The following is a 25,591-nucleotide window of genomic DNA, read 5'->3' on the forward strand; positions in this document are numbered from 1 at the left end:
AGGTAAACAAATACAAAAATTAGGAGAGTAGAGAACAAAACGAACTCTTACCTGTGACGCAGCAATTCCATGATTAGCCAAGTTAATTCCAATTACTGAATGACTTGGATACTGAGGATGGAAGCCACGCATTTCTCTGTAGTATTCAGACATGGAGTTTGCATTCCCAGGATGAATCAGTTGAACTCCTTGAGGAGATACCATCACAGAGCCAGGTGGGTGTCCTATTATCCTATTGTCTGAGTGAGGGGAGGGTGACATCTTAAGTTCCATTGCTTTTGGTGCATCCCTCACAGACTGTGGAGCATTCTTTACCACAGGGGAGACTTTAGAAGAAGCAGATGATATGTGCGAAGACGACTGCATGGCCTCTGGTGTTCGAGTTTGGCGACTTTCGACAACACCTGAATGGTCAGTCAAATGCTGGTGCACAAGTAGACGCACATCTCTGGCGTACTGATCTAGACACAGTTGCCTGCGATGCAGACCTTTGAATTCGGGCTGCATTACTATGCTGTCCGGTTGTAACTGTGGTGCAGAAGCTCTACGAAGTCCTTGAGGGAGACTCTGTAGATCATCATTGCTGGTCCCAACAACTTGACTATCAACAGATGAACCTGCATGTGACTTCAGTACAGCATCTCTGATCACTGCAGGCTGGGGAGTCGTGGAGCGCTGTGAAGGTGCAGATCGAGGCGATAATAAGTTTTCCGAACGGATTCCATAACCTATTCCAGATAACGATGGAGTACTGGCTCTGACGTCTCCTTGGGATAAATGACCTATGGGCATAGACTGGGTGACACTATGAGGCGGCATGATCACTGACTGCTCAGCATGGTGTATATTTGACACATACTGAGACATAGGACCAGCTGGTCCCAAAACAACCGAGCTGGTAGGAGGGCAAACTTTTTGAAAGGGTGATGTGGAATGACATGATGCTCTTGGAGAATGTGAATCTTGCTTGGGTTGTGAGACTACTCTTTCATGTGGGGCACTTGGACTTAAAATGTGATTGCCTGCCAAAGATGGGTGGTGTGGGCTTAAAACCGGTTTAACATTGAAGGCCTGTGATGGTTTCATATCAGCTTTCATTGAAATGATTTCAGCCGCACCATTTTTCTTAATATGCTGTTGCTGCGCAATTGACTGACCGTACCTCAGAAGTTGAGGATGGCTTGTGGATTGTTGGAAGGTTTTTACAGAACCTCCTTGTGGACCAGTGTGGTAGGATGGTTCAGATTTTTCAGAGCCAGGACTTTCCTGATTAATTGAGGAAATAACAGGCTGAGCACTGAATGTTTGGCCAGCTAATACTACCCCTGCGTGTCCATAACCTGTAGGTGTCTGTGATCCTTTTGGGGTAGAGGGGTGAGATGGTGGTTCTTGTTTTATCTGTGATTTTGTTACAGACTGCTGAAATTCTATATCTACAGCACTGGCTGGTGGGATTTGGCTTATTTTAGCAATGATCCGCTGTGGTCCTTCTGTCTTCTGCCCAGAATAACTCAAAACTACCACACCTTCGGATGTATTGACCCTCAAACCAGTACTTGACCCTGTATTACAATGTGTGCTTTCAACAACAGGGCGCCCAACACGTTCGCCATCATCAGAGGGGTTAAGTCCATGATACCTGCTATTTTCATTCAAGCCTGTACGATACTTCTGCTTGGGTAGGGACATTCCAGAGCTACGGTTGCTTAACGAGATCCGAGGAGTGTCCTCAAAATCAAAGGGCATAGGGATCCGACTAATGACTGAAGTAGCGGTGCAAGTTATAGCCAGTTTTTCCTTTAGGATCTGTGGTGGCTCATATTGTTGCAGAGGAGGTGGCTGTGGTGGTGCTGTACGGGGTACAAGTTGAGTTATAGGGCTAGGTCTGTCTTCAGGTAGAGAGGTCTTTAAAGGCAGCACAGCCTCAACTGAATTTTCATTATCAGACATCCGTGGATCTGCTAATGTGGTTGTGAACTGCATACTTGGGACTGCATTGCTATTTGAAGCAGATACATACTTTGGTTCCATTAGAATCTTTCGCAATGTGCTGGAGGTTGGGTCTATATCAGAGGCCTTTGTGTCGGGGGGCATGGGAGGATTTGCTGGGGGTCCCCCAACTCCTGGTGTAGACAGTGCCACACTAACTTGTTGTTTAGGTGGCATTCCTTTCTCCTCTGTTCTAGTGTTCCACTCGGGGGACGCGAGAGGGGTCTTGGATGATGCAGGTGAGTTCAGGCGAGTTGAAGGTGACGTAAGGGCAGGTGCTACTGGTTCAGGAGACGGCTGTTGTGTCCGTAAATAAGGACTGTTATTCCCAGAGTGGAAGGCAGATTCTTGAGGTTCAGGCTGGTCAACAGCAGGCTGCTCTGCCTCTTTTGGTGTGTCTAAAGTCACTGTAGCTGTAGCTTCATGTTTACACGCAGCAGCAACAGTAACTACAGCTGCTGCAGCTGCTGATGTTGCTGCCTTAGGGTTGGCAGTCTGAATCTCTTCTGGGATAGATTCCGGAAGTTTGACTACAGTGGATTCAGGTTCCAGCACTGTATCATCAGTGATATCTAATTTTCTGTTTAAAGAAACCTTCCGACCTCTGGATTTCTTTGGTGTTTTTGGCCGTGCTCTTCCTCCTTTTTTGGCTGCCTCTGACAGAGGAGACTCTGTGAGTGAAGTATCTGTGTTACTTGTTTGAGAAGATTTTGAATCTGGAACCACAACGCTATCTCGTTCAGATTCACCAGTGGTCTTTACAGACAAGTCTGTCTCAGGTTCAGTAACCTCACTTGATACTGGCAAAACAAGTGTCTCTGGTGTGGGAAGGAGGGCTGTGTATGTTGTTGGAGCTGGGAATCCATCTGCATCACCTGATATATCCTCAGCAGTAATGGAATCAATTGCAGCAGCCAATTCAGTTTCACTTGCTGGATTGGCAGGCTTTTCGACCTCTGTATCATCTGCAGGTTGTACTATAACAGGTGGAGTTAGGGTAACTGGTTCAGCACGAGGTTCTTTGTAAGGTGCTGGAGGCTGTTCATCTGTAAGTCTTGAAATATTCTCCACTGCCCTTTCCAGTTCCATTTGACGGGCAAGCAAAGCAGCTACAGGATCAGTAGGAGGCTCCATTTCTGAAAGAGACTCCTCCTTTTCCTCAGAACTATGAACATCTCCCTCTTTGTGGTAAACTGGGAGGTTTGAGTCTTCTTTTACCAACTGTGTAGTTTTGGTTTTCAAAGAACCTTCCAAACTTGCAGCTTTGTTATCACCTGAATGAAGGGCATCCTTAACTGTATCCACAACATTGATAGACTTATCATCAAGTATCATTTTGCTGTTCCGTGTTGACCTTGATGCCTTGACTTTCTTCTGATCTAATGCCTGTGTTTTTTCTACAGAAGTGATTTCTATATCGTTATCTGTTGATTTTTCCTCAGCAGAATGTGGAAGCCCCTTTTCTCTTTTAGATATATGTTGTTTGGTATCTTGTGATAATTGTCCATCTTGTATTAAAGTTTCATCTTTGGATTCAGGTTGGTGATCCTGGGCAGGTGACACATCAACCGCTGCTGTGTCTGACTGAATGGGTTCTGGGCCACCTGAAACCTTGTCCAGTTTCAATGTTTTCCTACTTTGTCCTGCTCTTATTGGGGAAGACTGCCCCTTTTGGGATCGTGGAGAGCGCCATGTTTCTGTAGTTTTAGTTATTTCTTCACTACTTGTTGACTCCTTATTTTCAGTTTCTTCACTCTCAGAATTTTTAGTCTGATCTCCCTTACATGGAGACATATCATCGCCTCTTTTGCGAGTCTTGGGTGGACGACCTCTCTTGTTCTGTTGTGTTGCAGCCTCCTTATCACTACAGCGCTTACGGGTGGAACGAGGAGGTTCTGTAATCTCCTTTCCTGGTTGTTGAGAAGCCTCATCCTCATAGGGTGTTGCATAAACAGATCGCACATTCCGTCGCTGCCGTGTTTTGCCATGGTTTGTGTTTGATTCGTGGACCTGCTCTGAATCTGTTGCATGAACAGGAGATTTTGCAGTGTTTTTGGAGTCAGCAATTAGTTTTGTAGAGTCTCCTCTGGGGGATCTTTTCAGCTTTTCTCTATCAATGCGTTCGCTCTTTCTTGTAGCTGGTTTCTCATTAGCAACCTGAGGGATTGGTGTTGGTGAGACCGTTTTTACCTTTTTACTCTTGGGTTGTTTACGTGGTGGCTGTACCTGTTCAACCTCAGGTTCTGTTTCTGGCAGCTCCACATCCAGTGGGGATGCAACCTTGTGAGGAGAAGCATTAACAGGTTCTGTTTTTGTTTCAGAAAGCTCTGCGATCTCTTGAGGTTGACTGGGCTTTGAAAATAATGGAGAAGACGCCTGAAAAGGATCGTTTTCTGGCTCAATATTACTTAGAGATGCACCAGGAGTAGGAGGTTTGACATCAATATCCTGTTCAACAGTTGGCTTTACCATTCCTAAAGACTCACTCAGCTTTTCATTAGGCTCTTTGACAGTTACATCTTCCTTTATCATTGGTTCAGTGGGCGTAGTACTCACTGGAACAGCTGTGTCCTCCCCCTTTAAGGTAATTGATGGAGAAGAATCTACTGGAGCATCTTCTGACTGCTCATTCACTATTTCTGGACCATCTTTGTTTGCTAATGTAGAGGGCAAAAAAACTGGCTTATACTGCACAGAAGTCTCTGAAACTTTAGACAAAGACGTTGGCGATGTTGTAGCTGGAATATGACTAATTGTTGATTCTTGGGAAATTTCTGATACATTAGGGGATGGCCCAAACTCTTCATCCAAAATCTTTTCTTCCTCCTCCTCTTCTTCCTCCTCCTCAGTTACACTAACTCTTTCTGTAACTAGCAGCTGTTGGTTCTTATCCCTTTGAAGTTCTAAGAAGCGACTATGAAAAAGTACTCTTGGTTCTTGAGAGAGATCTGATCCTCCTGCTCCAGCCTGTTCCCCTTGGGAATCACTTGTAATACTATCTCTACTGACTCTAACTTCAGGGTCATTATTTTTCCGCTCAAGATGCTGAAGTCGCCTTGAGTCCTGTTCGAAGATAGAGCTATGTAGGAATCGTGAAGCAAAGAGCTCTTGTCGCTCTTGTTCATTAGGCTTGGCATCTTCCTTTTTATCATCAAGTTTTCCATCAGAATCAGAGCGAATTTTCTTTTTTTTCATGTACCAAGAAGGGATAGGCCTTGGAGTGGGTTCAGATTTCTCTTTGTCTGTGCTATTCCGAAAGCTTTTGAATTTTGAGTCATGACCAAGGAAAGACCAATTTTCTTCCCTAGATGAAGACAGGGACTTAGCACGCTCAAGCAAAGCTTTGGTGTCTGGTGTTATGGTCTTATCCAATGCAAATTCATAGAACTTATTCTTTTCAAGTGACTCAGAAGACTTCACATCTGAAAACCTCTCTTCGTGCTCTCTTTTGAAAGAGTTTGGCTTTAGGTGTCTGCTTTCACTATCTTCATCAGAGTCTGATTGAACCTCTCCAGGTTCCAATTCACGTTCAGGACGTTTTCGGATACTTTCCCGTTTAACAATGCTGGTGGGGAAGCTCATTTCTCCTCTCAATGTGCCCTGCCTAATATTGCTCTCCCAGCAGAACTCCTCTTCTGTCACTGATGTTTTCACTTTCAAAATCTCTGCATGCGACGAAAGCCTTCGGTGCACTGCGTTGCCAATATTGTATTTTGATACATCAAAATGCAAGCAATTTTTATTCATTGTCACAGGTGAATCTGGCTCTCTTTCCAGCAATTGTGATGAATCCTCAGCAAAGGGTGTCCCTGGAAGTGAGGCAAGCCTCCTTTCAGGTTCATCATTTATCTGTCTGAACCTCTGATAATCTTGCTCACTTTTAGTGGCAAAATCAAATTCGAATGGTCCTAACTTCTTTCGCTTGCTGGGTGGAGAGTCGCCAGTTACATCTTGAGGTGGTTTTCCTACCTCATGCACAAGGCTTCGATGTTCAAAGTCCTCTGCGTCAGTGCTAGGTGTGCTTTCAGTTTTATCAGATTTATCGTACTCTAGAAATTGTTGCTGTAGGCGCCGGTTCTGCTCCATTTGTTTTCTGCAACTCTGCGAGTGATCAATGTCTGAGAGCAACCTTTCTTTACTTTCAGAATCTCTTTCTAGCCTTGAGGAGAGTATGTGGTAGCTAGTTAAGTGCTGCGGTTCTTGGTCTCGTGAAAAGTCCATATCTACACTTCCATCATCAGAGACTGCAAGACCAAAACTTGGTTGACTATGAGCTCCAGCAGTACCTGTCTTTTGATCAAGGCTATCTAAGGGATCTGTTGCCTCCTCAGTTGGTTCTCCAAGTCGAGCCTGAAGGTCTAGACTGAGGCCTACCGACATGACAGTGTCCAGCTCTTCTTTTGTAGTACTAACAGTAACCACCCTATCTGGCTTAATTTTTTCTCTCTTATACGCTTCTTTTCGTTGCATCTTTTTATCATAATCAATGTCTTTTAGCAATGATTCATCAATTATTCTCCTTAACTTTCCTTCATCCTCATCCTGACTCATCCTCCTTAAATTGTCAGCCTTTCCAGAAGTATCTTCAAAGCGCCTCTTTCGTGCAGCCAAGCGGTCGGGATCCACAGAAGAGCTGGTGTCAAACGCAAGGTATTTTTTGTTTTTCACTTTGCCCTCTTTATCCACAACCTCAACTTGACTAGCCACGCCTTTGTCCTTGAGATGTTTTCCATGCTTTAAGAAATCTCTAGTCTGAGTCTCTATACGGAAAGGCAAACTCTTGTGATCAGCAGAGGGTGGGGTAGTTGGAGACCGAACAGGGTCACTCCCAACCTTTGTTTTTTGCTTCTCGCTGAGAATAGTTTCTATTAACTTTCCTTCCTTCTCCTTTACTCTTGTCAGCTGGACAACACAAGGTGGCAGATCAAGTTTTCCTTTTCCAGAGTAGTCTTTGTCTTTGATCAATGATTTGCTGGATTTACCTCGCATAATTAAGCTAGCCTCTGGGCTAGTATCCCTGTCAAGTTCAAGGTCTGGCTCTGATGAAGGAACAGTAGGAGATGCAAGTTTTAATTTTCTCAGCTTTTGCTTTTCAGTTCTGTCCTTGTCTCCTTTTTCCTTACGTCCAGCACGTCTGTCTTTTTCTCCTCCATTTCCACGCTCTGCCTCAAAAAGCGATTTGTCTTTCTCTGGTTTATCACTCCTATTGTGCCTTTCCAAACGAATTTTATCTGGCCTTTCAAATCGTGGTGGAGAAAGTGAGCTGCAGCTGCCACTTCGCTCAGATGAGCGGCTGTAAACATGATGTTCAGAGTCACTGGGAGGACGTTCAGAAAGGGATGGGGAGGCAGCAGGACTAGCAGGACGACGTGGATGGGATGGGCTTTGATTGTGTTCAATTGTTCGTCGACCGTGGTCTCGTTCACGATCCGTTTCAAACCGCTCCCTTTCCCTTTCACGCTCTCTTTGTAAGTAGCTGTATTTCCGAATATCCTGCTCATATGGGTCTCTATAATCCCTGTATTCACGTGGATCATCATAGTATCGTGGGTCATAGTAATCCCCCTGATAAGGATCCCATTCTGAATAAAATTCTCGACTTCTGGCAGGATATTTTCGACGTGGATCCTCTGTGTAGGAACCTGGGGTACGCACATTCTCATAGTATGCCCGTTCAGCTGTGAACTCATGATATGGCGTCCGGCGCTCATCTCTGCCAAAAAAAATTAAAAATAAATAAATGAATAAATATGACAGGGTGATTCTACAAAATAAGAAAGGTGTTACCATACAACATCTCACCTTCGTTCATTTATGATTTCATAGAAATCTCTTATGTCTTGTCCAGATGCCTGCATTGAACGGTAAAAAGCCATCTGGCTTTCCTGGTTGGCAAAGTCAACCTACAAACAAATTCAATGAACAGTTTAGACAAACAAACAGTGGGTTTGTTAGTGGTACAATTCTTATTATAATACAGACCTTTATTTTATTTCCTCCAATTTTCCAACCCTTTGTTTCCTTGACAGCAGCCTGCGCATACTCTATATTATTATATAAGATGAGGGCCATTCCTTTTAGTCGGTCAAACACAACCTGAATAAATAAACATTTTTTATAAAGAAATCAAGTAAACTTCAAAATGCAATTTATTCTAGTTACAAAAGAGTACAAAACAATAATAAATACATTTTAATAATGAAATTGTAAAAAAATCACCTTTACAACATGTCCATAACGACAAAAGTGCCTTGTGAGATACTGTTCGGTAATACTGGAGGACAAGCCGTCCAACCATACACATGTTGTAGGCATACTCTTGCCAAAACCAAGCTGAAGAAAAGAAAGATTCACATTAAGTCAACCGATATATTTTGTGCAATTTATAGGTTTTAATTCCATTGAGTACAATTAAAAAATAATAATGATAAACACATTTTTCCCTCGCTGTACTAAATGAGGATTGGCTGTTAGCTATATATAACCACAAAAAAACTCTCCTCACCTTTAACCTGTTGTTGCCAAGGTATTCACCATCCATTTTCTTAATTGCTTTGCAGACACTTGCTATGTCACAATACTGGAGAAAGGCATATTGTGGGGAACCATTTACCTTCTTTATATCGATATCCTAATAAACACAGAATATGTACATAAATGTGAAGTTTATACAATGACTTTAACATTTTTAAAAACACGCTTTCAAAGTCTACTTACAACAATCTCTCCAAAACGCTGAAATATGTTAAGCAGGTCATGGTAGGTTGTGGTTTTCTCCAAATTTCCTATGAATAACGTCCTTGTAGCTTTGGGGTGAAACTCATCTATACGTTCATCCAAAGGTCGGAACTCATTCTCACTCTCTGTTTCTATTGAGCAATAGATTAGAGAACAACATTGGGTCCAACACTACTTCTAAATCGAATAACAACAAAGGATTCTGTACTAAATGCGAGCAACCCACCTGGGCCATGCCAAGCAGTGACATCAATTTGCATGCCAAAAAACAGCTTCCCTTTAGATGCACTTAGAGCTTTTTCTTGGTCCTCTTGCTGACGAAAGAACACTAATCCATATCGTTCCTCAGAGGCACCATGGATTTGAACTGATGTGACTTTGCCATGTTTCTTAAATTCATGGAAAAGACCATCCTTCAGGCTTGTATCTAAAATTGATAGGGAAAACATAATTAGATTAATGCTTTTAGTAGATGCTGTCTCAACAAGATAATGCTTAAATTAGTTGGGCAATGTGTTTTTTGTTTCACTGTTTGACGTAAACTCATAAAAGCCTCACCCGTTGAGCGCACAGGGAGGTTTTGCACTTTGATACCAAAACTTTTGCGAGGTTCGTCTTTGTCCAGTGAAGGTAGGGGCTGGGCAGAAGGGGCAGGTACTGCTGCTGACTGAACAGATCTAGCTGGAGACCGATCACTGGAGCTGCTGCTGGAATCACTACTGTGAGAGAAAAAGAAAAAAAAAACACAAACATGCTTAGAATGTAGACTGTAACAAAAGGTGAACACTAACAAATACATAGTGCCATGAAAATGCTGGACAGAACAGGACTATTATCAGTAAATAACAACATAGGCAAATCTTATAGCCTCAGAAGGTATTTTATAAAAACATAACTACCAAAGTACATATAATAAACAATGTACAGTGAAACCAAAATTTATTCAGACACTTTCAACATTTATCTGTTATAGTTTACAAAATGGTAATAAAATATGACAAGAACTCAGAGTTAAACTGTGTCAGAACAAATTCATCATGATAATGTCAGGTAACTTTGACAGAAAGGCATGTAATGGATTACAATCAACCAGAAATTCAGACAACTGTTAGTATGATATATTTACACAACTATCAATATTTTGTTAACCAGTTACCAAGCAATGCTTAATTTTGTTCAGTCTGTGGTGTGAAAAGGTTGCATTAGGAATTAAAGAAAAAACACTTAAGCAAAACATGGTCAGGTCAAAGTGTCTTAATATTATGATCCCAAATTTTTAATCAATTGTGACCCTGGACCACAAAACCAGTCATAACGGATATTTTTTGGAAATATACATCATCCGAAAGCTGGAAAAATAAGCATTCCATTGATGTATGTTACGATAGCACAATATTTGGCCAAGATACAACTAAAATCTGGAATCTGAAGGTGCAAAAAAATCAAAAATTAAGTTGAGATACATTTACGGTAGGAAATGTACAAAATATCTTCAAGGAACATGAGCTTTACTTAATATCCTAATGATTTTTAGCATAAAAGAAAAATCAATAATTTTGACCCATACAATGTATTGTTGGCTATTGCTACAAATATACCGGTGCTATTTATGACTGTTTTTTGTGGTCCAGGGTCACTGTACAAAGAATTTTGGGGTATAATAAGTTTTATTTAAATTTTCACTTTATTTTAAAATCCTCACTTACATAAATGAACTATAGTGTCCCGCACCTACTAGTAAAAAAAATAAAATAAAAAAATATTATATCAGGTTTATGATCAATTTTTGATTTGACTGTATATAACAATACAGCTTATTCATGCAGTTTATTTTCCCACCTCAGAGAGGCACTATTGCAAAAAAGAAATTCTATCTGTGTTGCAAAAAAGAAACAGTGCCTCTTAGTGACCATGAAAATATCTACAACACTCGCTAGGTTATTTTATTTGGCTTCTGCAACCGAGTATTACAGGGAAAAAAAGGTGGAAATCTAAAACTAATTCCTCTACTCTGGCAAGCACACCTGACATTCATTTGTATGAGGCGGTTTACTAAATCTACATAAATACTACACTGGCGTTTGTTATTTTCAAGTAGTGACTTGATGCTTATTTCTCTTTATATCCAAATAGCCACTGATGAGCAAAACAATTGTGCAAGCTACCAAATGATTGCATGAAAAGCTAAAATATGTTCAAAATCTGAACAGAAAGAACCAAGCACTAGATTTTAAGTATAATCATAATTAAATACATATATTAACAAATCCATCTTTCATTACGCTTATAAATTTAAATTGCTTGCTATCTTGACTGCCTAACACTGACACTTTGACATTACAGTGGATGCTTCTTTCCTCAATATGATTCAGCCATATACACAGCTTTCCTTTTGTCTGTTTACATCTTTGCACTGCCCTCTTTTCTCACTCGCTCTCGCTCTCAGAAGTGCGGCTGATAGGGGCTGGCCTGTGGGAGTGGGCAGGGAGCCAGCAGTGGCTAGAAATTTCCAGTTCCAACTGGATCTCACGGGGGTGGGGGGAGTTCAAGTGGGCAGTGTGAAAATACACCAGCCGTTGTTCCTTAAAATTCCCCTACAGCATTTTCTCCTCAAGAAGCGTACAATACTGCTAACATATAGGAAAACAATATGACTTCTTTTTTTGTTTTTATGCACAATGGCTCTTTATTTATAAAACAACCAACTCTGCATTCAAAAAAGGATTCCTTGAGTCACAAAAAACTAAAATGCACCCTCAAGATTTCCTTGCGTGTTAACAACCAAATATAAATATATGACTGAACTCAATTCCTACGGAAGCCCACCCTGCAGTTTACAGCTAAATAACGGTTGTCTGGTGCATGCTCTAGCAGACAAAACATGTTTATTAATCACTATGGTGCGCCGAAAATAAAATCATAATGACCAGAAAATTTTCACCCTCTCCGCTAAATTTAGTCTTAGTTTAATTTCTTAGTTTAGCTTAACAACATTACAAATTGGTAACAGACATTTTTGGATTCAATCCCAAGGACATTTTGCACATTTTAGTGTTTCCTGCTAGTGAAAGGGTAGCAAAGAAAGCTAGGTACTGCTTTTCATCTGTCTGCTGCAAGCTTTGTCTCTGCCTGCCTTGCTGTGTGGCTGCTGCACACGGAACAGCTGCGTCTAGGATAAATGCATTTTCTAGCCATACATCGTTTTAAAAGACATTAGAGAGGAACAGTGTGGCCTTGCAATGGCATTTAAAGCACAACAGACATGCACAGAAAAAGATGTTTAACATGACCTTTGTCCACTCTCCAGAGAATTTATGGCATGCAAATGTACCACATCTCACATCTGTGCTGATGTCCTAAAGCCACAGAGCCGCCTGTCAATCTCTCTCAAAATGCATTCTGCACACAAATGGTTCTGAAGTATCAGTCATTGATGGCTGACCCAATGCCTGTAGCCAGAGTCTGGCCCGGTCAGCATTGCAGTGAAAGAACGCAACGTCAACTAGGTCAGTCGACATCTCTGTTTTAAGGCCTGTTGACACCAAGAAATACGGTTTTGCATGTGATTTGTCTGTTTAGACGAGTGTTAAAGAAACAGCAAATGGCTGAATGGTGAAAAAGCAAGAATTTTTTGTTGCACAGGACCTCAGTTTCCTCAAAATACCATCTTCAAATCTGGTATTTATCAAACAACATCAGCAAGAAAACAGAGACAAGACAGCTGGTTCTGCATGCGAATGTTCATGCTGTTCTAGAAATTATTTCAAATAAAACAGTCTATCACACTAAACATTGTGTGAAAAAGCCTTTTGAGCTTGTAACACTACAGTTGCCATTAAAGTCTGTGTAAAGGCAATTCAGAGAATTGTTTCTAAACACATTATAGATGTTAGAAATGTATTGCTGAAAACATGTTACAAACACTGTGAACTATGTAGTACTGAATTGTGGAGTTAGACGATTGAACAGTTTTGCACCCTTTTTGTGTTCAGGTTTTTTTTGTGCTGGTCTGAAATCGTGTCTCAAGCTTGGGCCCTCAACTAACACTATAAATCAGCTTGAAGCGACGTAACGGTATAGTCAATATTGTGGTAATGCGATAGCAAAACTGTCTCCATATTATCATGGTCACATGACGATATGAAACAATAGGTCTTTAGGGCAAAAAGTGTAGTTTTTAAAATATGCTAAAACTTGTTTTTCTAACATAAAAGGTCTTTAAAGTTTTGTTTTGGGCTATTATGCTTTGGCACAGTATCTGTTAAATGAACTAAAACTGAATATGGCTTAATCCCTTCATCAAGTCTGTTTTCGTTATGTTTCAAAGGGAAGTGCACACTTCATTCAGGCGATCAGCTCATGATCCAGTGTTTTTTTATGACTGAGAATGGCTCAGTTCACAATGAATGCAGTGAACTCGTTTATTGCATGTGCTGTGAGTTTAGCGCATGTTATGCTTTATTTTATTTTCACTGAAGCTGGAGTTTACTTTAAAATAAAAGCTCTACTGCTGTTTCCGTCAAAATAAAAGCTTAAAAGTGCAGTATAAATTGCTGACAACAAGCGGTTTAAATAGGTTACCTTACCGCAGTCCAAATTCAAAGTATCTCTTTCAAGTGTAGAAATTAGGAAAGAAGTATTGTAACTTCCCTATTGTCATTTTCTTTTCTTTTACAGTTCAATTGTTTAACAATACATGGCTTACTGTCATAGGAATAACAATAATATAAAATTGTTATTATTATTTGTTTGGCTTCTCAAAGCACCAGTGTGAATGCAATTTAGACTGAGACAGTATGCCACAAATAAAAAGAGGGTTGAGTCCCCTTTAACCCCTTAGCTTTCCAGCGTTTCACCCTGGAACGTTTTGCAATTAAAGGAGTAGTTCACTTTCAGAACAAGAATTTACAGATAATATACTCACCCCCTTGTCATCCAAGATGTTCATGTCTTTTTTTTTTTCTTCAGTCGTAAAGAAATGGTGTTTTTGGAGGAAAACATTTCAGGATTTCTCCCCATATAATGGACTTCTATGGTGCCCCTGAGTTTGAACTTCCAAAATGCAGTTTAAATGCAGCTTCAAAGGGCTCTAAATGATCCCAGCCGAGGAAGAGGGGTCTTATCTAGCGAAACGATTGGTTAATTCCTAAAAACAACTTATATACTTTTTTATTATTTTTTGAGGTTAAAAAAGTATACAATTTTTTTTTTTTTTTTAAATAACCCATCATTTTGCTAGATAAGACCCTTTTTTCCTTGGCTATGATCGTTTAGAGCCCTTTGAAGCTGCATTTTGGAAGTTCAAATTTGGGGGCACCATAGAAGTCCATTATATGGAGAGAAATCCTGAAATGTTTTATTCAAAAAACATAATTTCCTTACGACTGAAGAAAGAAAGACAGAGGGTGAGTACATTATCTATAAATTTTTGTTATGAAAGTGAACTACTCCTTTAAGTAGTGCTAAGGGGTTAAAGTTCAGGTACAAGTCAATTCACTAACCTTTTTATTTTTTTCTAAAGTTTTCTTGGTTAAGAACATGAGTTGGAACTCTTCATTTTGAACTCTCAAAGTGCATTAGACAAAATAATTTAACTTTAAAATGTAAATTTTTTTTAAAATAAATCACAATAATATCGCATCACAGACTTCATATCATGATACTATCGTATTGTGAGATTTTGATATCATTACATCCCTAGTGTATCAAAGCACCACAAGAATTCCAAAGCATAAAAAGCTGTCTGCTCTCTGCACAGCGCCGCTTCAAGACGAACACACCTATCAACTAGAGTGCATTAGCATCAGAGATTCACACTTTTACAAAGCTCGGTCTCCTTATTTAAATGTATTTGTATTTGACAGTTGAGAGAGGTGGAAGCTTTTCTGCGAGTGCAGAGTTTGAAGTCAGAGAATACTGCTTATTTTTTCAAGATTTTGATACCTTATTTTATTAACTTGGCACTTTTTATTATTCAAATTTAGCTGGGTGGTTAATAACACATCTTTCTGTGGTGTGACAAACATGGACTTTAATAAACAGCTAAGCTGAAAATCCTAAAAATTATATAAACAACTTTCTTGACATTAGGACCATTTAAGTATGATGTCATTGTTGTTAAAACTGGTTTCCAATTACTTCCTGTAACTGGTAATGATTTACAGAGAAAGCACATAATCCACGTGTTTGTTTTTCACCATTTCAAAACAGTATTTCCTGGTTATGCAGAGTCAACAGCACAGAAAAGCAGGCCAAGAAGTCTATGAATTTAAGTTTCACCAAGCTATTTAGTGATCACATGCAAGTGATTCACCAGGCTGTATTAATGTTGTCCATAAATACAAGTAAAGGTGTCCAAGTAAAAAAAAAAAAAAAAAAAAAGAACCAAATATTAAAGGGATAGTTCACCCAAAAATGAAAATTCTGTCATTAATTGCTCAGCCTCATGTCGTTCCAAACCCCTAAGACCTTCATTTAGCTTTGTAACACAAATTAAGATACTTTTGTCAATAGACAGCAAGGGTCCTTTCAAGTTCAAGGTCCAGAATGCTAGGAACATTGATAAAATAATCCATGTGACATCAGTGGTTCAACCGTAATTTTATGAAGCTACGAGTACTTTTTGTGCGCAAAAAACTCAAAATAATGAATTTATTTAACAATTCTTCTCCTCTGCGTCATCCTAGAATTACAGAGTTATTTTGGGAGTTTTTTTTGCGCAGAAAAGGTATTCTCGTAGCTTCATAAAATTACAGTTGAACCGTAACCGTGTATTTTGTTGATGTTGCTCATTACCTTTCTGGACCTTGAACGTGGAAAGACCCTTGCTGTCTATGGAGGGTCAGAAAGCTCTCGGATTTCATCAAAAGTAGCTTAATTTGTGTTCTTAGAGATAAATTAAAACAGGTTTGGAACAACATGAGGGTGAGTAATTAATGACAGAATTTTCATCTTTGGGTGAACTAACCCTTTAAAACAATGAATGGATTGATTATTAGATCAATACATCTACACAAGAAATAAGGTCTCCGTCTTTCAGATATGCTTTTTTGTGGTGAAACATTTCCTACATTTTAAAATTTATGGATAAAAAGAGATTCCCACAAGATAAATTTACAGTCTAAAACCTGCTGGGGGAAATGCTTGACCAAAGCTGTTATGGCCTACACACACATCCGCTCCAGGGCATCCCAATATGCCGACTCAAAGTGCTCGAAGCCAAATCTGCAACTGGGTCAGGAATGAGAGAGAGAGAAAAAAAAAAACATCATATAAAAAGTATTCCCTCCCTTGGACTTTTTCAAGTTTTGGTGCTGTACAGCACAGAATCAGCAGAAATGGGTCAGACTTATTTTAATGTCAGACGTTATAGTGAAGTTCTTTTTTTTTAATGTCTACAAAAATGAATATTAAATATTGAATATGATCATGAATATTTATCATTAGTGCAGTTTGATTTAGAAGTGACTTAAATAGTTAAGTGGACATAACCAGTATGGTTGAGAGGTTTGATTGAAGTACAACACAATCATCTACTTAATGTATTATAACACAAGTAAAGGTTAAAGTTAAATAAAAAGTTAGTCGAGTTAAATCAATAATTGGAAAAAGAATTGGAAAAAGGGTGGCACAGCTATAATCTACCTACTGTAGAACAAGTTGTCCTCAAACACTGGGTCACCGTCCACTAACAATCTTTATGTAATCTGCTGAGCTTGATCAGTTTTGGTGGAAGATTTTGGTGGCCACATGTGAGAGAGACCTTCCCACACAGACCATCTACTAAATACTGACTTGAAATGGGTGAATACTAATAAGAGCTTTAATAAATTTAGTAGAAAGTTCATCAACAGATCAATATTCTTCATTGTAAGTGGAAAAAACTTTTAAAAACATCTCTGGTGTCTTTTAGCATACAGTGAAAACTTAATACAAAAAGAAAAGGCAACAATCATATTTAAAAACAGTAAAGGTTGACTGGGTGATGAGCAATGATGAACAACAACAAACGCATGTTTACTCTGACTGATTAACTACCTAATTTGTAATCAGTATCCATTGTTACTGACAACTTAAAAAAACCTAGGGGATCACCAAGACCACCAAAAACAAAGCTATCACATGCCATTACATGAGCATGTGGATTGAGTCCAAAGATCAACAACTTAGCAACTGAGAAGTATGCTATGATGAATTTACAGGGGGTAATCAATGGCTGTACTAAAAGATCCTTTTTGGTTTGAAGCATTAACATGCTAAAAATGTTTAAACTTATGTAATTTCTGTGCTACTTTTTAAATGGGTTGCCGAAACTTACATCAAACAAACAAAGTCCTGACTCAAACTCACACTACTGGTTGAACCAAAGTTGCTGGTCAAGATGCTTAAACAAAGCAATGTCTAATAGTGTCACAGAGCCACAACCTACAAATTGTTTACTCACCCATGCATATTAATTTAGGATGCATATTTTATACAGCACATAAGAATTTGGTACATAAGTGCAACACTGCAGTTAAAGTACTAAAAAATTGCACAAACGTGGCTCAGCAATAATGGTTTTGGGCCAGTTGACAGGACAGACACTTGGCACTGAAAATTACACTCGTAGATCTTTTATTTTTATGCCTTGCAAACTTAAATGTTTGATTTTCTGTGATGTAATCTGCAGTGCTGTTGCACATTCTGTTGATTTTTTAGAAAGATAATGCTATCTAGCTGGCTAACAGATAAGGTTTTGTCAAAATTGCAGAAGTGACTTGTGGTAGCCTTGAAAGCTCTGTTATAATGTGTTAGAAACTACAAACAAATGTTTTGCATTGCATTCCATCATTTTCCAGCAAAAGTGTCTATATTATTATAGACTTTTCTAACATAGAACATAGAATGTGCTGCGCCTTGTTTACAAGCAGAGGAAAACTGTATGTAAGGCAGTCTTCGTAAACTGAACTTCGTGAAAATTTCAAAATAGAGAGCAGGGCTCTAGACTGTGACTTAAATGGTTGCATTTGCAAAAAAAATTTTTGAGGATGTGCGAGTTAGAATTTGACACTGCTCCAAAGCATCTGCTCCATACAGCGCATACTGCAGAGACGCGGCACATTGTAGCAGAATTCAGATTTTATTGATCACGTGAAGAGAGGTGCTTTCAATGCAAGCACTTCGGGTGTAGAGCCTGGTTTATACTTGCCGTGTCAGCACGTGCACGAAGATATGCGCGGCGTGCGGCAAAAATGATGTGAATATTGAGGAAACGATGGCAGGTGGAGGATTTGGTTTTCAAGCTCAAGTAAAGTAAAAGATTGCTTCTTAAACCAGACAAGGTTAGTACTCTTGTGGGGAAAAAAAAACATGCAAGCACCGTCACCGACAGCAAGTTTAGATTTACTTTTCTTTTTGTGTTCATTTTGGAAAGCTTGTTTAGCTCAAGTTACACTATGGAGGATTTCTGTTAATTTTTTATTCATTTAATTGATTCCTCAGTGTTTGCTAAACGTTCTGTAATTTATTAGTTGGTATATAATACAGCATGTGGTGTATGCCATGCTTAATCTTATTTTTGTTAATAAATGTTATGTACGGTAGTTTGTCATTGTAGCCTACTGTTTGTTGTTGTTGTGCTTTTTAATTAAGAATAACAATGAACCCAACTTTTGTTTTAGTCTTAAAAGGTAAAAGGTGTATAGATGTAAGCAAAACAGACAATTATCTTTTCTTGTAAAATGTGACGACAAGATTGTGAATTTGAAAGGGAAAGCATCGAAAGCCCGGCAAAAGAGGAACTCCCAGTCGCAAAATTTAAATTACAAATAATACCACTGATGAAAAAGAAGGGTTGAATGTTAACCACTTATGTTACCATATAGCTATAACCTATGATAAAAGTTCATCAGCATGCATTGATTAATCCCATTTTGTGGCCAAAAAAAAAAAAGATCAAATTGTGTGCCAACTGAGAAAGTTAGCCCCAAAAGAGCGACCACTTGGTAGAATGAGTCTACACCCCTGCAAAGGATGACTTGCAAATTTTTTTTCTTCAGCCTTAGTTATTTGAACCAGAATATATAAACGCTGAACTAAAAGAGATGGACGTTCTACGTCAGGACGCCGGCTCCTGTGTCAGCAGCACTACATGCATATCTCGTGATACTCTCGTGAACAAGCAGCAAAGACTGACATGAAAGAGAAGAAATTGTTGAATAAAGTCGTTATTTTTGTTTTCTTTGCACATAAAAAGTATTCTCGCAGCGTCATAAAATTCAGGTTAAATCACTGATGTCACATGGACTATTTTAATGATGTCCTTGCTATCTTTCTGGGCCTTGAACGTGTCAGTACCGTTGCTGTCTATGCAGGGTCAGAAAGCTCTCAGATTTCATCAAAAATACCTTAAGTGTGTTCACACTTGTAGTTCAGTTCATCTGGTTCATTTGGTCCGGACCAAAAAGGAAAATGATACATTTGGTCCTGGTCTGCTAAGCGTTCACACTGGCATTTTTGAGAGTGAACCAAGAGACAGTGCAACCATTTCAGTCGCAAACTACTGCGTGCGACTATAAAAAGATATTTAGGAGCACCATGTGCGACTGACCCGATCAGCATATTTGTGTTTGTGCTCAGGGGAGCTTCAAAGGTTTCTACGTGTTTTTGAGTAATGTATCACAGACATATCTCCCGAATCCTTTCATAAACAAAGTGTAGAGATAGTGTAAATAATTTAATAGATTTATTGTGCAGTGTAGAGAGCTTCGTTGATGAATTAAGATGAGTGACAGCTTTTAATAATTTTTAAGGGAGTTTGTAAATGAGATGTTGATTTAATACAACAGTTAACTAAACAATAAGTTATTATTAAGTGACTTGCATTTTCTGACTATTAGGACTGTTCGATTACGAAATTTTCGATTCCTGGTTTTGGCATTGATTGGATTCAATTCCAAGAATCGATTCCTCACTTTTGTTTTCGATTCTTGTTTTTTAGATTGGAGGAAGCTAATTTCGCAATGACTGCAGGATATAAAGGTCCTAGAACGTAGCCTTCTCATAATATGAAGCTTCATTTGTAAAAAAAAAAAATAAAAAAAGATTTTTCTGTAGCTCTGACTGATTTTTTGCAGCTCAGCAGTGGACATGCATTTATTGCATGAATAAAACAAGACATGAAGTGTCTAAAATACAAGTCCACAGTTCAGCTGAATGATGTTTACTTTAACAGTATGCTTTGCACAAATTAGCAAACTATACACTGAAACAAAATAAACAGAACTGTAACAACAACACTGATATAAGAGCTTGAGGCTTAGCTGTCAATCAGATGTGCTCTCGGCCACTGATATGTGCTCTCTTCGTTTTCTTTCAGAATTACCATTGGCTGATAGAAAAGTTAAAAAATAGCACTTATTTAAGATGCAAATAAGATCAAGACCCTCGATCAAGTCACGATCTATTCTGTCGTGCAGTGCTCGAAATTGAATTGTTTTTTGAACTGGTTCATTAAAACGATCTAGTTATCTGAACGAACTTTTTCGTGGAAACAAATCAGACTTCTAATAACTATTAGCGAGCAAGAGGCAAATTAATGGGTGCTTCTCAAATGGAAGGCTGCATCCTCAAACTCAGACAAGCTGAGTAATGACTCGCTTTCATTCAGTTTATTTTCGTGAATTGACGTTCAGCAACGTTTGTTGACTAGCAGCTGAGATATGAAGCCTTCGTGGTATGCAGCCTTCTGTTTGAGAGGCACCCATATATACGTTTTGTTAAACTGATGGGATCCTTCATGGGATTTTGATGGAAGCTTTGGAATTGACTCTCGATTCCCAATGCCTCGGAATCGATTCCCAGCCCTACTGAATATAACACTATTGCTTGATTTTGCTGTATTTCGTCATCTAAAATAGACTGAAACAAGTCACAACTGAGCCGCTGTGCATCTCCATTCAGACACAGCTGTGTTTCATTTATGAATTAACATGCATTTTTAAATGAAATGATACAATTTCCCAGTCATAAAGACAGTTACTTGCTTTATTCCTGAATGAATCTGCCGTTTGAACTAGGGATGCTCATTTCGGTTAATTTCCCTGACCGACAACCGCTGCTCGTTATCCGAACATTAACCGTTAACTGATAAAATTTGAATAATAAATTAGTTTAAAATAAAAATAGAATGCACGAGTATCTGTGATGATACATTAAAAATACAAGCAAATGTTTTATTTTAACGTGCAAACAGCAGCATACAGAGCAACAACAAAAACTGTATTGACATATACTCAAATTATCACGCATCAGCAGCGGTTCTGAGAACAGAGAAAATCTGAATGGAAAAAAATAATAATAATATAAATAGGCCTACACTAAATATGTATAAATTAAATAACTACCTAATTAAGATGACAAACTAAAACACACTGAATCCTTTTATGCGCTTTGAAGAACTGTACCGGTCTTATTCTTCTCGTCGGACATAAAAATATATAGCAGGCCAGCCAATACCTCAGTGTGCCTAGTTTTTAACATGTCCACATGCTGTACGGATAGGCAGGACCGCTGCCTGTTAACTCTTAGATCCGCGAAAAAAACACCATCACAAAAACCCTTTCAATTTGCGGTTCGGGACTTCCATCCACTGTCATATGCGTGTGGAAGAGCGCGTGTTTTACAGCGTTCAGCAATAGCCAATCACAGACATGTATGTTGATTTGATGATCAGTGGCCAATCAGAGGAGGCTATGTTGCAATCCACTCACCAACCAAAGTGCCGGTTTCAGTTTTACTGATTTCTACACTTTCGCGAACTCTCTTATTAAAACAAAGAAAGTGTTGGCATTACATAAATAAGAGATTACTTGTGCAGTGTAAAGGTTATTTTATTACTTTTTAATAACTTTATGAGATTGTGATGAATTACTCTAGGATGAGTGATAGCTTTCCAGTGATTGTAATGGGAGCGCCTGTTGCGCACTTTCTAGACTATAATTAATTCAGAATTTGAATACATTCACTCACGGATTCTCTCTCTAATAATCCAATATCGCCTCTTGCCATTGAGTTGCATATACTACATCAGTTTACTAAGTAAAGGTGAAGCGAAATATGTCTGTACAGCCACACTGCATGTGTCGACACGCGCGCTTGAGTAAACAGATAACTTACAAATAGCATTATTTCTTTCACCATGCAGCAAACGTTAAAAAAAAAAAAAAAAAAAAAGAATAGAAAAAAACCCTTTTAAACCGTTTAACTGATAGTAATAATCGGTTAAAATTCTTACTGTCGGTTAACGGTTAAACGGTCAATATGAGCATCCCTAGTTTGAACGAATCAAATGAATATGTTTCAGTAATTAAATCAGTGACTTGCCGTCACCTACTGGCAGATTTAGTTAAATTTTTAAAAGTACATTTTCAATTATTTAAATCAGTTAAAATTTTTGTATTCAAAATTTTATATTTAAAACATTAATGAATTTATTAATTTGATTGCACTCATGCCACCTCTGAGCCTCATTAAACATATGAAAATACACCTACAAGCCACTTTTGTGTTCTTCTGTGCTACCTCTGTAGTACAAATAAATTTTGTTAATACTGATTTCATTTGATTGTTAACTTATTCTTATCCTACCTGTTTTTATTCTGTTGTGTTAATTAGAATTGTTTAAAAAGCTTAAAACATATATATTTTTAAATTTTGACAAAAGATTATATACTTTTAATAAAGTACTTTTAAAAATGCCATTACAAAGGTAAAAACAAAATTGCCCTCGTAATTGGAAGCCTAATTTTTTATCAGATTTTTTGATTATGGTTTAGAACGTGCTCCTGAAATTTTGACTGTGGTCCTAAATTTTTTAATGGGGTCATCGGATGCAAAACTAACTTTTACATGTTGTTTGAACATTAGTGGTATTTTTTTAATCTTTAAAAGTAATATCCCCTTTTTAAAATCAGGTCATTCTCAGCTTCTTGTCGTTGTGACGAAACAAAGTTGATTGGCATGAGCGTCTTACCTTAGACCCGCCCTAACCAAGCTGAAACAGTCCGAATACGATTGCCATTGTGTCGACTTAGGTGCAGAGGAAGACTCTAATTGAGCGACTAAGGTGTTCTGTTGTTGGATGTAATAATGAACATAGCAGTAATCATTTACTTCAGACATCTGAGCCGCTTAAGAGGCAGAGGACAACGTTACTTTCATTTTTAAAAGAAAAGCGTCGATCCCGATCTACATATGCATCTATGTTTGTGTGAATCACTCGTGATGCAGCTTCACCCACAGCAGATGTGAGTATGAGGGTTTTTTATGCATCTTTGCAAATGGCCTTTCTTTTCTTTTTTCGTGCTTGTTGGCAAGTTTCGCAGATAAACGCAGCTAAACTTGGCTAAATGCGGCTAAAGTAAACATTACAGCTCGTAATCCCTCAGCAGAGAGGGGTGGGGCGAGCACAGCTCATTTGCATTTAAAGGGCCCATGTGATTTTGACAAGGTAAAAGGGTGTTTTTTTACACAACTATTGAGAATTTTTAACCAAAGTATATTAGAGATTTTTTTTATTAAGACCCTAAAGAATCATATGAACTTGTGGAAAATGGGCATCCGATGACCCCTTTAAGTTAGGAGCACAATTGCTCCTAAAAAGTAAAGCAAGCATAGAGCCCTTAAAGATACTGAACCTAAAGGCATAATAATATGTTCACAACCTGATTGTTCAGGTTAAATGACTTATATTTTGTGACAGAACTCACTGAACAGGTACGTTCGACTTAAAGCGGCGCTGCGGGTCTGCTGATTGTTTACGTGCTTATTGTTGCGTGATTTTATGATTTTATTTTCACCACCTGCAAACACAAAAGCTCTTTAAAAGGCACTTTACCTCCTCGCTGCTCCACGTTTGCCCTCTGTTCGTTTTGTTTTGGATACACCGCTTGTTCCCTTCATGAAATCATGTTGCATAGCGTCGCATCTTGTCATTACTTCCTGTTTTTGGTTCGTTTACAAGCATTTGGTCCGTGTCACATTTATATTTCAATTAAACCGCACCAGAGTTTGTTTGGAAGTGGACCGAGACCCATCTTTTTAACGGTCTCGGTCCGCTTGTTTGGTGCGCACCAGGGTTCGGATGGCAGCGTTCACACTTACTCAAATGATCCGCACTAACTGAGCAATCGCACCAAAATTTGTTTTAATCGAACCAAACGTACACAACCTTAATTTGTGTTCCGAAGTGGAACGAAATGAGCGTAGTTTCCATCCCTTTGAACATGTGATGATTGTTTTTTTAAATGTACTGCCATCAATATGCTAAAGAGATGCACCGAGATGCTTAATTGCACTTACCTGCCGCTGCCGCTACTGCTGGTGCTGCTGACGGAGTCAGAGCTGGAGGAACGACTGTGGGATCCTGAGCCACTGCGGGAGCGTGCCGGCCGCGCTGCTTGACTCGGCAGCCTCTGTGGTGATGGATTGTGTGATTGTGAAGAGTGTGGTGAACGGCTGCGACTGTGGTGGTATGTCCTTTCTCCTCGTCTGCCTCGTTCTTCTCTGTATAAATCCCGATGGACCACACTGGCGAGTGTGAAGGCTTCACGGGCACGGGGCTCATAGCGAGTCTCTGTAGTCTCAAAACGACTAGGGCTCCGGCTTCGTGAACCATAGTAGACAATGCCTCCCGGCGTTGAGCCGCCGCTTCCTACTACAGCAGCGCTGCTGCTGCTTCCACCAGCACCACTGCTTCCTGCAACACTCCCTGCAACACCTACGCTGGCCACGGATGAGCCGCCTCCAATGCTGCCACTGGCAGAACTGGTACTCCCGCTGGCTCCACTGAGGGCCCGGTCCCTAGAGTCTCTGTAATAATCAGTCTCATAGTGACGTTGGCGATCGAAACTACTGCTGTTGCTGCTGCTACGCTCATGGTGTCCATAGGCACTGTGATCGTAAGTGCGCTCCCGACCTTCCGCAGCCCTACATGACAAGGAAAGGGATGGAGGATGGCAAAGAAAAATGGAAAGAATTAAATGAATGTTATTTTCATCCCTGATAGACATACGAGTCAAGTGACATGCGTTGAAGAGTGATTTAATCAAAACATAGACTGCAAGTGCATGTTGAAAAGATGCTGTCTTGGACATTTCTTTTAATATAGCATTCAATACAAATATTGATACCAGGTCAGGACAACTTGGACTTTTTTTGTTTGTTTGTTTATTCATTTGGGAGTTTTTTGCTATTTAATCTTTTTGCATTTCTGAAAACAAAGGGGGGGGGGGAAATTATGCATGACAAAAGTCATGCATGCCATGGTCAGTCACATTCCAAGTTACACAGGGTAGAGAAAAAAATCTGGAGATTCATTTATTTTACAATGGGGAATTTACAAGTTTCTAAATAACTTACATTTTTTGTCTTTTTCAGTAAGAAATTGCAATTACATTATACTTAGAGATGACCAACTGGATGCAATTAATTTCTTCTGTATAACCGTGAATATAACAAAGCAAATATGTCTTTTAATTAGAAATTCTAGTCAACCTACTTCTCTTCTACGATAGTGTGACATAACCGCGTATTACTGCCTCATTTTGTGATTTAATTAACTAACAGGAATGAGGTTTCATGAATACAATGAAGTCATTCTCAAAGAATATAATCAAAGCCACAGGTTATAAAAACTCATTATTTCGGAATAAAGCTCTTTTACAATAATACGCTCCAACGTCATTTGTTCTGGTCGGGCTGTAGAATATTGATTCATGTGGAGAGTGATTCTAAACCATGTTTTTTTTTTTAAAAAGAGGAACAAAATAAACCCTAACGCCATGACACGCTAAGCTCTATGCTAGCTTCATAGCGTAGAGCT

General features: G+C 39.0%; 1 protein-coding gene across 1 annotated transcript in view; it reads right to left on the reverse strand.

The window, feature by feature from the left end:
• spen (spen family transcriptional repressor) overlaps positions 1–25,591 on the reverse strand; it is a 37,679-nt gene that overhangs the window by 4,195 nt on the left and 7,893 nt on the right. Inside the window, exons 3-11 of the mRNA XM_073823102.1 lie at positions 24,070–24,696; positions 9,286–9,446; positions 8,954–9,154; positions 8,707–8,858; positions 8,495–8,620; positions 8,209–8,322; positions 7,972–8,085; positions 7,792–7,892; positions 52–7,702 (exon numbers count right to left, since the gene is read on the reverse strand). Of these exons, the coding sequence (XP_073679203.1) occupies positions 52–7,702; positions 7,792–7,892; positions 7,972–8,085; positions 8,209–8,322; positions 8,495–8,620; positions 8,707–8,858; positions 8,954–9,154; positions 9,286–9,446; positions 24,070–24,696 (9,247 nt within the window). The remainder of the gene's footprint in view (positions 1–51; positions 7,703–7,791; positions 7,893–7,971; positions 8,086–8,208; positions 8,323–8,494; positions 8,621–8,706; positions 8,859–8,953; positions 9,155–9,285; positions 9,447–24,069; positions 24,697–25,591) is intronic.

This window comes from Garra rufa, chromosome 18 (assembly GCF_049309525.1).
Source record: "Garra rufa chromosome 18, GarRuf1.0, whole genome shotgun sequence".
NCBI lineage: Eukaryota > Metazoa > Chordata > Actinopteri > Cypriniformes > Cyprinidae > Garra > Garra rufa.